At 36.9% G+C, this 14,642-nt stretch overlaps 1 protein-coding gene across 6 annotated transcripts in view; it reads right to left on the bottom strand.

The window, feature by feature from the left end:
- The window catches only part of HMCN1 (hemicentin 1), a 530,431-nt gene that overhangs the window by 216,982 nt on the left and 298,807 nt on the right, over positions 1–14,642 (bottom strand). For all 6 annotated transcript variants that reach the window (XR_009008571.1, XM_007166971.2, XM_057547914.1 and 3 more), the window contains 5 exons: positions 13,985–14,266; positions 13,156–13,264; positions 11,954–12,123; positions 10,618–10,772; positions 6,766–6,889 (listed from right to left, as the gene is read on the bottom strand). Coding sequence is in view for 5 of the 6 variants with exons in the window: in XM_007166971.2 (XP_007167033.2) it covers positions 6,766–6,889; positions 10,618–10,772; positions 11,954–12,123; positions 13,156–13,264; positions 13,985–14,266 (840 nt within the window). In the remaining variant the exon portion in view is untranslated. The remainder of the gene's footprint in view (positions 1–6,765; positions 6,890–10,617; positions 10,773–11,953; positions 12,124–13,155; positions 13,265–13,984; positions 14,267–14,642) is intronic.

Below are 14,642 nucleotides of genomic sequence, written 5' to 3'. Positions count from 1 at the left end.
GAAATAAAAGGAATACAAATTGGAAAAGAAGAAGTAAAACTGTCACTGTTTGCGGATGACATGATACTATACATAGAGAATCCTAAAACTGCCACCAGAAAACTGCTAGAGCTAATTAATGAATATGGTAAAGTTGCAGGTTACAAAATTAATGCACAGAAATCTCTTGCATTCCTATACACTAATGATGAAAAATCTGAAAGAGAAATTATGGAAACACTCCCATTTACCATTGCAACAAAAAGAATAAAATACCTAGGAATAAACCTACCTAGGGAGACAAAAGACCTGTATGCAGAAAACTATAAGACACTGATGAAAGAAATTAAAGATGATACCAACAGATGGAGAGATATACCATGTTCTTGGATTGGAAGAATCAACATTGTGAAAATGAGTATACTACCCAAAGCAATCTACAGATTCAATGCAATCCCTATCAAATTACCAATGGCATTTTTTACGGAGCTAGAACAAATCATCTTAAAATTTGTATGGAGACACAAAAGACCCCGAATAGCCAAAGCAGTCTTGAGGCAAAAAAATGGAGCTGGAGGAATCAGACTCCCTGACTTCAGACTATACTACAAAGCTACAGTAATCAAGACAATATGGTACTGGCACAAAAACAGAAACATAGATCAATGGAACAAGATAGAAAGCCCAGAGATTAACCCACGCACCTATGGTCAACTAATCTATGACAAAGGAGGCAAAGATATACAATGGAGAAAAGACAGTCTCTTCAATAAGTGGTGCTGGGAAAACTGGACAGCCACATGTAAAAGAATGAAATTAGAATACTCCCTAACACCATACACAAAACTAAACTCAAAATGGATTAGAGACCTAAATATAAGACTGGACACTATAAAACTCTTAGAGGAAAACATAGGAAGAACACTCTTTGACATAAATCACAGCAAGATCTTTTTCGATCCACCTCCTAGAGTAATGGAAATAAAAACAAAAATAAACAAGTGGGACCTAATGAAACTTCAAAGCTTTTGCACAGCAAAGGAAACCATAAACAAGACGAAAAGACAACCCTCAGAATGGGAGAAAATATTTGCAAATGAATCAACGGACAAAGGATTAATCTCCAAAATATATAAACAGCTCATTCAGCTCAATATCAAAGAAACAAACACCCCAATCCAAAAATGGGCAGAAGACCTAAATAGACATTTCTCCAAAGAAGACATACAGACGGCCACGAAGCACATGAAAAGATGCTCAACATCACTAATTATTAGAGAAATGCAAATCAAAACTACAATGAGGTATCACCTCACTCCTGTTAGAATGGGCATCATCAGAAAATCTACAAACAACAAATGCTGGAGAGGGTGTGGAGAAAAGGGAACCCTCTTGCACTGTTGGTGGGAATGTAAATTGATACAGCCACTATGGAGAACAATATGGAGGTTCCTTAAAAAACTAAAAATAGAATTACCATATGACCCAGCAATCCCACTACTGGGCATATACCCAGAGAAAACCGTAATTCAAAAAGACACGTGCACCCGAATGTTCATTGCAGCACTATTTACAATAGCCAGGTCATGGAAGCAACCTAAATGCCCATCAACAGACGAATGGATAAAGAAGTTGTGGTACATATATACGATGGAATATTATTCAGCCATAAAAAGGAACGAAATTGAGTCATTTGTTGAGAAGTGGATGGATCTAGAGACTGTCATACAGAGTGAAGTAAGTCAGAAAGAGAAAAACAAATATCGTATGTTAATGCATGTATGTGGAACGTAGAAAAATGGTACAGATGAGCCAATTTGCAGGGCAGTAGTTGAGACACAGATGTAGAGAATGGACATATGGACACCAAGGGGGGAAAACTGCGATGAGGTGGGGATGGTGATGTGCTGAATTGGGCGATTGGGATTGACATGTATACACTGATGTGTATAAAACTGATGCCTAATAAGAACCTGCAGTATAAAAAAACAAACAAAACAACTAATACTAAACTTTCATTGGGTTATTTGTATGGAAATATGTTAATATAAATGTTTCAGACATTACATGAAATTTCTAAAAATCTTATATTTGTATTTGTATGGAAATATGTATGGAAATATGTTAATATAAATGTTTCAGACAGTACATGAAATTTCTAAAAATCTTATATTTGTATTTGTATGGAAATATGTATGGAAATATGTTAATATAAATGTTTCAGACATTACATGAAATTTCTAAAAATCTTATATTTGTATTTGTATGGAAATATGTATGGAAATATGTTAATATAAATGTTTCAGACATTACATGAAATTTCTAAAAATCTTATATTTGTATTTGTATGGAAATATGTATGGAAATATGTTAATATAAATGTTTCAGACATTACATGAAATTTCTAAAAATCTTATATTTGTATTTGTATGGAAATATGTATGGAAATATGTTAATATAAATGTTTCAGACATTACATGAAATTTCTAAAAATCTTATATTTGTATTTGTATGGAAATATGTATGGAAATATGTTAATATAAATGTTTCAGACATTACATGAAATTTCTAAAAATCTTATATTTGTATTTGTATGGAAATATGTATGGAAATATGTTAATATAAATGTTTCAGACATTACATGAAATGTCTAAAAATCTTATATTTGTATTTGTATGGAAATATGTATGGAAATATGTTAATATAAATGTTTCAGACATTACATGAAATTTCTAAAAATCTTATATTTGTATTTGTATGGAAATATGTATGGAAATATGTTAATATAAATGTTTCAGACATTACATGAAATTTCTAAAAATCTTATATTTGTATTTGTATGGAAATATGTATGGAAATATGTTAATATAAATGTTTCAGACATTACATGAAATTTCTAAAAATCTTATATTTGTATTTGTATGGAAATATGTATGGAAATATGTTAATATAAATGTTTCAGACATTACAGGAAACGTCTAAAAATCTTATATGTTCTGGTATAATGTTATAAGTAATAATCCTAGTTATTACTTTAAAATGTATATCTCAGAAATAACTAATTATCTTGTCAACTGCATGATTATGAACTTTCATCAAATCTTTAACCATGGTCATTTTTAAGTCTTTTGTCATTTACATACAGTTCTGGGTGTACTCTGATGATTTTGCAAATATGTTCCTATAAAAGAGTTTCATCTTCAAGAAATTCATGGAAAAGACTCTGACAAGTACAGGTTTCTGGTAACTGACTGTACTGCTGAACTGAATGAATAAGCATTTTCAGAACTCTAATGAAAAACTGATGAACTCATAAAAGTGCTAACAAAAGATCAAGATGAAAAAAAAGAAATTAATTACATGCGACTGAGTGAACTGATGAGGATGAGTATAATTTTTGTGACTTTCTGTCTGAATTAAAAAAAAAAAAAAAAATCCCACAAGGACTCAGAGGAAAAGAATATACAAATCAATTTTCACTGCAAAGTAAAGGAGCTGTCACAGTGGAGGATTACTGGACTGAATGTCAATGTTATGACATAGTATAAGTGTGTTTCATGTTTGGTAATTGCAATCATTGTTGCTTTTGTTGTGGTCAAAAAAAAAAAAAAAAAAAAAAAAAATGGGTGGAAGACCTAAATAGACATTTCTCCAAGAAAGACATACAGATGGCCAAGAGGCACACGAAAAGATGCTCAACATCACTATTAGAGAAATGTAAATCAAAACTACAATGAGGGATCACCTCACACCGGTCAGAATGGCCATCATCAAAAAATCTACAAACAATAAATGCTGGAGAGGGTGTGGAGAAAAGGGAACCTTCCTACACTGTTGGTGGGAATGTAAATTGATGCAGCCACTATGGAGAGGAGTATGGAGGTTCCTTAAAAAACTAAAACTAGGGCTTCCCTGGTGGCGCAGTGGTTGAGAATCTGCCTGCTAATGCAGGGGACACGGGTTCGAGCCCTGGTCTGGGAAGATCCCACATGCCACGGAGCACCTGGGCCCATGAGCCACAACTACTGAGCCTGCGCGTCTGGAGCCTGTGCCCCGCAACGGGAGGGGCCGCGATAGTGAAAGGCCCGCGCACCGCGATGAAGAGCGGTCCCCGCACCGCGATGAAGAGTGGCCCCCACTTGCAGCAACTAGAGAAAGCCCTCGCACGAACCGAAGACCCAACACAGCCAAAAATAAATAAATAAATAAATAAAGTAGCTAAAAAAAAAAAACAAAAAAAAACTAAAACTAGAACTACCATATGACCCAGCAATCCCACTACTGGTCATATACCCTCAGAAAACCATAGTTTGGTAGTTTTTAATAAATCCTTACAATGACCAACCTTCTATTTCTCTTTCTTTTCACATTAACTCAGACATCTTCTAGCCTGCATCCCCTGTCTCTGATGATTTTCCATGTCAGTATGTACACTAATTGCATCTCCTGCTAACATACATTGTGTTACCATATTCAGACAGTACATTTATAGACTTGTGTTTTCTTAGGTAGTGAATCTGTTTATTCTATTCTGTTGTTGCTAGGTAGTTGATGGGATACTTGATTTCTTTTATGGATTCTAGTTTTCAGTCATTCTTGACTACACTGGCAAGTTTCCAGGCCAGTCCTTACAGTCTGAGCCAACGTACCTCCACGTAATGGCGCAGACTACTTGCATCAGAGATGCTGTTTCAGGAGATGTGGGAATGGGCCCAGGAAGCTGTACTTTTTTTTTTTTTTAATTTATTTATTTATTTTTGGCTGTGTTGGGTCTTCATTTCTGTGCGAGGGCTTTCTCTAGTTGTGGCAAGCGGGGGCCACTCTTCATTGCGGTGCGCGGGCCTCTCATTATCGCGGCCTCTCTTGTTGCGGAGCACAAGCTCCAGACGCGCAGGCTCAGTAGTGGTGGCTCACGGGCCTAGTTGCTCCGCGGCATGTGGGATCTTCCCAGACCAGGGCTCGAACCCATGTCCCCTGCATTGGCAGGCAGATTCTCAACAACTGCACCACCAGGGAAGCCCAGGAAGCTGTACTTTTAACAAGCAATACCTACGATTTTTATGAACACAGGTTTGAGAGCCTCAAACACTGAAGTTTGGCTCTTCCCAGTTCTGGAGACATATATTCTGTTCTTCATTACAGAGTCTTCACTTAAGTAACTTAAATCAGTCTAGAGAACAAAACCAAATCTTTCTTTTTGATAACTCCTGAAAGAGTAAAAGTGGGAAATATTTTACGTCTAATACCCCTAAACCTCAAAAGCACTCTGCAAGTCAGATACTCAGAGAGGTTAAATCGTTTGCTCAAGGTTACACCAGATCACGTTTAGCATAGAATTTAAACTAAAGTCGGCATGACTCCAGTGCCTGAGATGACTACAACACATCATGCTGCCATCCCACTCAACTATTTCCATTAGCCAACAATGGAGATCAGATAAGGACTGAAATTGTTGGAAGGGAGGGAACAAATAGCCTGTATAAGGAGGAGAGAAGGAGACTCAGAGCAGAAAAATGGGGAAGGAGAGCAAGCCCACCCTGAGCACACTCTTAGATGGAAGTGGAGGTCTGAGTATATGCTGGAGACAGCTGCCAAAGAACACTAGAAAGACATACAATGCCCTACGAGGAACAAGGTAAATTCAAGGCAACTTAAGGGAGAGCAAGGTCAGCCTGTCCCCCGACCCTCAATTATAGTGAGACCATTCCAAGATGGTTCCACTCAGATATTGGTCTTTAGGTTAATTATTCAATGAAAAAATAAAGGTCCTCTTAAGGAACATGGTTTGTGTGTATGACATCCGTAAATTAGGTGTTCATATTGGAAGAACTGGGGAAAGAATAAGCTGGTTTATTGGAAACGTTTAGAGAACTGATGATTTAAATCTTTTAACTGGGTGATTTAAATAAAAGAAAATATGTAAAGAAACAGATTAGAATTCAACGTTCAAATTAAATTTTTTCATTCACTTACTATTTACTCTTTCATTTGTTAAATATTTATTGACTGCCTGCTATATACCTGGAATTAAACTAAGTGCTGGAGTGTTCTTCTAGGTTAAGATTGCTCAGAAAATGTACAGTAAATATATGAATGCATGGATGGATGGAATGAATGAATGAATAAAAGTTTAACAAGCAATCCCGTGAATTAGAGAAAATGAACAACATGTACAATGAGAGCTTGGCTAGCTCTCTGCAAATATCCTTGGCTGAGTTAGGAAAGCTCAAGCCTACAATTCTTGGCCTTTTCTGATGAGCCTCTAGAGATGTGAAGTCTTACACTCAAGGTCAGGTAATCTTTCAAGTTTACTGTGAAGCTACAGTATTCATGAAGTGTTCCACAGCCAACCAGACTTTTTATTAAAGCACATGAGAGAAGATCCTGAGTCAAGAATAGCTTCTGCTCACAAAATCCATCTTACAGGCAGGCAGGATAATCACAGACAATGCTAAGGAAAAACCCTGCAACTTCTGGGTTTTTTATTTTTTTTTCAATAAAAGTTATCTGTACAAAGTTATCAGTTGACAGAATTCAAATAATTAAAACACTGGGTAGTGCATTTATTTATTTATGAGCTCCAGCACTTCCTATTTGACAACCTGAAAACTGAAGATCTTAATATGAGCAAGTATAATGAAAATAATGTAAAAAAAACTATATACATTTTTATACAGATTAAAATAAACACTTGCTTATTTTATACTACAATTCAATAAAAATGGGCCCGCTATGTTTTTAAAAAGCCACAGAAATACTCTTGTTAAGACGTGAAGATGCCATTACCATGCACATGCAGTTGAATGTGCTGTTGTGTTTCTCCAGCTGCATTGGTAGCCACACATGTGTATCTGCCAGCATCTTCCATGAGGGCTTTGGCAACTTGTAGAACTCGACCAGAAGACTGTATCTAATTGGGATCAGAAAGTATGGCAGCATTTTGTACTTTATACTTGGACTTGAAAACATCTGCTGAATAGACAAACTCATTTAAATTTGTAATATCTAGTTATATTTTTATGCCAGTATCTTAATTATCTTTTGATAGATTAGAGCCAGATCACTTCATCATGCACAAGAAAATAGACTATTTTGATTGAAAAGCTTTTCTTAGTCATTGGAAAACACAAAACAGTGTTACCTAAGGCAAGCCTGCTGGTACAGTCATAAAACTCCACTGAATAAAAGACTTTAGCACTGCAACTATGAGGTATGTGATGAAAATTTAAGCTATTTGAAAAAAACATGGTTACATTTATGCAACACTTCATAAATAGTTTTAAAACAATCTTTTTTGATTAAATGGTCATGGGGGCCAGAAAAACAATAAAAATTATAAAATATGAGTAATGGAAATGCAGATAAATTTCCTTGACTGGTTTTCCTTATTTCCCTCTTAAACACATTGCAGCTAGCCTCTACCATTTTGGAACTGGTGATTCAGTGGTTATTTTTTGAAAATGATTATTCAGAGGTTACCAGTTAACTTCTAATCACGGCATCCAGCAGCCTAGGCAGTGAGCTCATACTCTCCTTCACCATCTACAGCATTTGGCGTTGTTGACTTCCTGCTCCTTCAGTCACTCTGCCCTCTGGGAGCTGAAGGTACAGCATTCCCTCAGTTCTCATTCTCTGACTTTCTTAGCAGATTACTTTATGGAATCTGCTTCCTCTTCCTGTCCCATAAACAGGAAACTTAGCTTTCTGATAGTTTTCACCCAAACCCATGGCTGTGATGAAGAATCCCATGCAGACTCCTAAATTTACAGCACTGGCCTTAACTTTTCTCCTGAGCTTCCAGCTATCTGCTGGACAGGTTAGCACATGAAATGGAACAATCCAGAACAAAGCTGTTTTCCTGTCTTTCTAAACCAAATTCTCACTGCGTGTTTCCAGTCTTGCTTAACGGCACCAGTCATCTGGGTTCCAGAGCCCGCTTTGACTCTCTTAGTAATTATACCACTCTGTGTTTCTCAGATCCCCTGTCTCCATTCTCACAGCCACTGTGGGATTATAATGGCTCCTTAATTTATATTCCAGTGTCTCCAACCTCCCGAACTGTTAATCTGCCTTGCCTACTGTTGCCAGAATAATTTCTAAAATGCAAATTGGATCCTTTTACCAGTCCCCCTTCAAAGCTCATTCATGGCTCCCCACTTTGCCCAGAATGAAATCCGAACTCAGCAAAGCCTTCCAGGCTTACTGCATTCTGACCCCATATGATCTTCTCTCCATACACTCCCACATAAACTCCCACGTAGCTTATGCTTCATCCATACTGTACTAAACACGTTAAGCAGCACATTCATACACTTATGTTCACTTCTAGACTTTCGCATACGGCCTTTAAGTGCAGTAATTTCTTAAGATTCTGAACTAGATCATTTTTTTTCTATTTCTTCTTACTGTTTATTCTGCCCTTGGATTAACTCATCTACGTCCATGTGTTTCAAATATGATCTGTGTGCCAGTATCCCAAGCCAGAACTATCTTTTGAGCTCCAAAACCATATATTCAATGGTCTACCTGGCAACGCCGCTAGTTTATTTCAAGGTCAACTCAACACCCAGAAGTCTAAAACTCAAATCACAGTTATTCCCCCTCAAACTTATCTTCCTCCAAAGTCTCCTTTCTCACTGGATGGCAACACTATTTATGCACTTGTGCAGATTAGCTTCCTACTAATTTTTCTTGATATTCCCCACTCCCTCACCTTTCATCAACAATCTATAATCAAGCCCTAATGATTTAACCAATAAATAACTCTCAAATATATCCATGTATCCTCATCTCTATGGCCAGCATGTGAGTCCAAATTTCTATCTTCTCTCTCCTAGACAAATGCAAATAAGTTCAGTTGATTTCCACATATCTACTCTTGACTCCTTCAATTCATTCTCCAAACGGACCTAGGTAACTACTGAAAATATAAGCCTGATCATGTCACTCTTCTCTTAAAACTGTTCAAAAATTTCGCATTGTGAAATTCGCGAAGTGAAAATAAAATCATTAACATTACTTAAATGCCTCCTACCTGTCCTCTGGTCTCCTCTAATACCATTTCTCCCTTGCTCTTGGTTCCCTAATCCAATGGCTTGCTTTCACGTTCTCAAGAGGTGTCGTGCTCCCCTTTACTTTCAGTTGTTTGCCCATGCACATCTTCTCTGAAAGATTCTACTCACCTCTCTTCTATTAATTTGCCCACTTAACTCCATATGTTCTTCAGATCTCTGCTTAAAGACTTTCTCCATAAATTACCCTCCCTCACGCTGTTGGAGGAGGTCACTGAGAGGATGTGACCACAGGGATGACCCGTGAGCTGGACTCAGGCATTCGGAGGCTCCTCATCCTCTCCCCATTTTTGGAATGTGCATTCCATCTTCTTTCCCAGTGCTAGAAACTGCCCAAGGACGCAGCCTTGAGATAGTAGTGTGATGTTGAGACCATCTGGACAGGATATATGACTGAACCCAGTTAAGATCTCTATATAAACTTTTAAGATTTGGTGGGCACGTGAGGAGATCTACTCATCTTGCAGTCATCCAAGACAAGCCTGGTAAGTAAGTTCCCTTGCTTATTAAACCTGCCCCCTACCAATCTGGAGCGCTGTGCCTCTTTCTTAGATCTCTCTCTGCCCTCTCTGAATAGGGGGCCGATTTCAGATGACACCCAGGAAGCTCCAGGGGTTGCAAACCAACACACGCTCAAAGGCTTTCCTCATTATCTGTTCTTATACCTCTCTATACTGTCTCCTAAAATTACTCATCACAGTTTGCAATCATACTTTTGTACGACTGTATGATAAATATCTGTCTCCCAGGTAAACAGTTGTTTACCTGCTCTGTGTTAGAAGGTTACATATTAGATCTTTTGCTAGCGCAAATGTGTGAGATTAGTTCCACCGAATTTGGAATAGGAATGATAAATGAACAGATATCCATCACTTCTGCCGGGAGAAGAACTTGGCACATACCTTGTTACTGAAACCTACCTCAAGCAAAGCTCAAACCCACATTAGTCAATTAACTTGATCTTAGTAGCAAAATCTATTAATTATTTTAATTGTATCATGTAGATTACGCAGGTTTGCAATCTACCTATCTATTAATTCAACAAATATGTACTGATATATAGTTATATGCCAGGGACTATACTCAATATGATACACAAGTAAACTTGTTCATAGAGTCTGAGTCTCTGCCATCATGTTTATAAACTAAACTATGTTTTTCAAGAAACCATTTCACTTAGGTTTATTTATCAATAGAAATAACTCTACCTTAATCCTGGTCAATGGTGAATATACTGAGGATACTCTGACTTACTTAGTACTGATGAACTATTCATCCATAAGATACCAGTTTTTAAATAATTAAAACAGGCATAAATTGAAATAATAAAAATACCAACCACTATGTTAAAATTAACATCATTGTTAAAGTTATTAGTCTTCAATTAATTTCATTTTTCAAATCAAAATATTAAGTTAAATTCTGAAAAACCCTAAGGAAAACACATACTGTTTTAGTACATTTCCTGCAAAATCTATCCAACAGGAAAATCTATAATTAAGAAAGGAGAATATGATAGCTCCATATATAGCTTTCTCATCTTGGGCAAAATAATATTCATACTTACTTTGAGGTTTCCTTGGGCAGTGTTGACAGGTTGGCCATCTTTTAACCATGTAATGGATGGCTTTGGAATGCCATTGGCTATGCACTGCAAGGTGATGGGCTTGTACCTTACTACAGCTCTCTCAGAAAGCCCTGAGGATTTGATTGTTGGAGGAACTAGATTTAAGAAAAAGAGAGGAGAAGAAAGGAAAGAAGGAAGAAAAAAGGAAGTGAGGGAGGGAACGAAAACTATAATCAGTGGGATCAAACACTTAAAAGTCTGTATCCAAGAACTTGAAACTTCAAAATTTAGAAAAGGGCAGAGGCCTATTTTAACAAACAGAATAATTTCATTCCATGGATTTCACTTATAAATTTTAGCAATTTTAGAGATTACTGATCTCTTAACTATGGGTCTCTAATTCTCCAGAGAATAAGTGAAATATATTTACAGCAACTGCAATCCACATGTATGTTTGGTTTACAACCTCTTGGTGTGTTTTCCCAATCTACTATGACCGGCCCTTTCTCTAGAACTGCCTCATTAAATTGGGGTGGGTTTCCAGTACCCATATTTATACCACATGACTCTGTCCCCAGCAAGGCTGATTAAATCCAGGAGAGTAACTTGATTTAAGCTGGGCCTGCCAGATTCCCTCCCTCAAGAATTGGAATTGAGACTGAGAAACAGGATTAGCTGTATTCCATCAAAATGCAGGAAAAAACCAGTCCGCCTGGGAAGAATGAAGTTGATGTTCATAGAAACCTCTGCTTGTTGCTTCCAAACACTCTCTAGTTTCTCATTGCAGTCCCTCCCTTCCCAAGGTCTGCTGGCAAGTGAGACACCTGATACCCTGGCAGAGGGTTGCTTCTGTCATTAGATGAATGGTTCTAACCCAATTGTGCCAGTTCCATGAGTGCACTTATGTGCCCTGGACCCTGCATAACACCCTCAGCCTCCATTTCTGGAAATGACTTTATTCACACTCCCTCCTGTTTTGGATGAATCTTTGAACACTCGTATCCCCCCTTTATTTGAAATTTGCTGCCTGCCTCTTCTATCTTCTTTGATCTCATTCCTCAGACCCTCACATTCTATGCAGAATATACCTCCTACCATTTAAATTCTGTCTCAGTTCATTCACATGATACCTCTTGGTTAAATCTTCTGTGTTAGTAAAGTGCCTTAAAATTTTCCACTATCTAATTCAAATTTGCATCCAAATTCTCACTCAAATTAGCACTACTTTCCACAACTCAAGATTTATCCAGATTACTGAGCTAAGTTCTGAATTAGATACTGAAACAATGCATAAATGAATTTTCAGTGAAATGCTCCTGCCCCTTCTTCAGCATACCATGAACAGTCACTTCAAATTCCTTCTTGTGGTCTCCAGCAGTGTTTGTTGCTACACACCGATAAAGGCCTGTGTCTGACACTTGAGCCTGGGCAATAACCAGTTTGTATCCATTTAGCAAGATCTTGAATCCATCCCTTTCATCAATTAGCTGGCCATCCTTCAGCCACCTACAGAAATAAGGCAAAAAGAAGTCTGGAGACATATTTTAAATAACTATGTTCCTAACTATATCTTAAATAACTATGTTTCTAAAGCAATCTGTCTATCTCGGAGCAACTACATTTATTCATATATTCGACTTATATACTTATATATATGTATGTATATGTGTATATATGTATATATGATACATTTATATATATGTATTCTCAATTATGTACTTGCCTAATTTCCCATCTGCTCACTCTAATAAAATAAACTGTAAATAGGGAAAAGAAAAAGGAAACCTAGTTTAACAAAGAAGCCAGAATATTATTGGAACCCAAGAACTATGTGTACAGTTCTTCATTCTTCTATTAATGCTGGGCTACAGAAAGAGGCAAATGCCCCTACATATCACTCACTTCAAATGTTTAAATAATATTAACCAACAAAACACACATAATCTTAAAACATCTGTAAAATAAAATCCTAAAATCATATAGCAGTATAATTTTTAATTTATTATGAATTATCACTTTCCATTTAGTTTTATAATCATGTGTGAACATATTTTAGCCCAAAAGTTAGTTGAGTATCTGTTCCTTTGCATACCCCATAGCACTTTGGAAATGAAAGATAAGTATTCAAGAAATACTTTGTGAATGAAGGAATGAGAAAAAAGTATTGGTAATCATATATTCATGTTAACTTCCTCTATTCCTTAATATGTCTGGCATACTGTTTTAAATTCCGTTGTTCATTTAACATTTCAGTGCTTCAAGAAGATCTGACAGATACCACTTAATAGTCTGTCTCTATGAACTGAAAATGTAATTTTTAAGAGCATATGATGAAGTCTTCTAATTGAGCAGATTTATGGGCCCTGTGAGTATCAAACAAAAGTTGCCTTGAATATAGAGTACATCTTTTAAAAGAGGGATATAATTAGTATAATATTATAAATCACTTTTGAATGACACAGAACCTCTTTCAAGATAGCTCTAAAACACTCAAATAAAGAAGTGGGAGATATTTAGAAGACATACCAAAACGCTTACATGATAGTTGGTGGAGGAGAGCCTGTCACCTGACAATCTAGCTCCAGTAAGTTATTAACCATCACAATGAAGTAAGACATTTCATCTCCTCCTTCTATAGCTGGTGGCACTAGAAAACAACAAGGATGTAACATACAAAGAAATGTTTACAAGAAAAAATATAGCATCACTTTTAAGCAATACTAAGTTGCACTTAGAAGGCTGATAAGTATCATAGTCATTTGGTACAGGAAGGAGACTTGAAATGTATTGTAAAATACCTTTTACAATACACATTTGCCACGATCAATAAATATACTTTTGACACACTGTGAATTTTTCTCAGTTAATCTAGCACTATGGGGCTGATGATGCCATCAAAACATAAAGTTGATTCATATTTTATGTTGCTTATTTTCATAAGAGTAAGATAAGGAAACCTCAAAAATTGGGCCTGCATTGAAAGCCTTCAATTTATAAAGAAGCAGAGATGTAAGGTTACAAGATGACTTCCCAAGTCCCACAGACTAAGTTTCCTGTTGTTTAGCACAGTGTTCATGACAAGAGACCATGCCGTCACTCACTACAATCAGATATTGTCACAGATGTAAAAAGGCATCTACCTACTTACAAAGTGTACCTATCAGGGCAAGTGGAAGATTTATGTGGGGTTTTAGATCTTGGGACTCTGGTGATCAATTCACCACTCAGTAATGTGTAGTCCAGAGTTGAACAGATCACTAAACCTTCTCTAAGATCGTTTTATTATTCCATGAACACAAAAGCATTTAATAAACTAGTCAGGTTTTGCTATGAATATGAGAATACAGGTGGCAGCATCCTCATTTACCTAAGACGTCAACTTCGTATTTGATTTCCTTTTCTCCTGCCACACTGGTAGCCACACATATATACTGTCCCCTATCGACTTCTAGGGCACCCGTGATTTCTAGTTTCTTCCCACCAGCTTCTATGCGGATGTTGTCGCTCGCTTTCACGGGTACACCGTCTTTCAACCAGGTGAGAACTGGAGGAGGGTTGCCAGCAGCTTTACATTCCAGTGTCAATGAATGAGCAATAACCACTTGCTTATTGAGAGGCACAGCCAAGTCACCTTCAATCATTGGAGGAACTAGGTAGAAAAAAGTAATATTTCAGGCAATTCTTTAAAATCCTAATGAAATAAAGGGGATTCTTTTCATTTTTAACTCATGTAGTTTGACTAAAGAAACTACCTATATGTCCATCTCCCCCTAAGCTACTGAGGAAAGAATTTCTTGGTTCAGCTTATCTGCAATTAGTCTAAATATTGTAGGATACTCTATACTGTGTCTGGCTTAAAAAGGACAAGTTGGAGAGAATGAGCTTAGTCCTAAGAACTACTTTACCTTCTCCGTAAAAATCAAATGGTCTAGATTCCCAAGTGCCGTAGGCAGACGGTTGACTGAATGAATGGGCCCACTTCTTGCTAACCTTAGCTTTTTAAAATATTTTTCCAAATCATGAGA

The sequence above is a fragment of the Balaenoptera acutorostrata genome, chromosome 1 (genome assembly GCF_949987535.1).
Source record: "Balaenoptera acutorostrata chromosome 1, mBalAcu1.1, whole genome shotgun sequence".
Lineage (NCBI taxonomy): Eukaryota > Metazoa > Chordata > Mammalia > Artiodactyla > Balaenopteridae > Balaenoptera > Balaenoptera acutorostrata.
The sequence above is the reverse complement of the archived record's forward strand: the minus strand, read 5'-3'. Positions and strand labels throughout refer to the sequence as shown.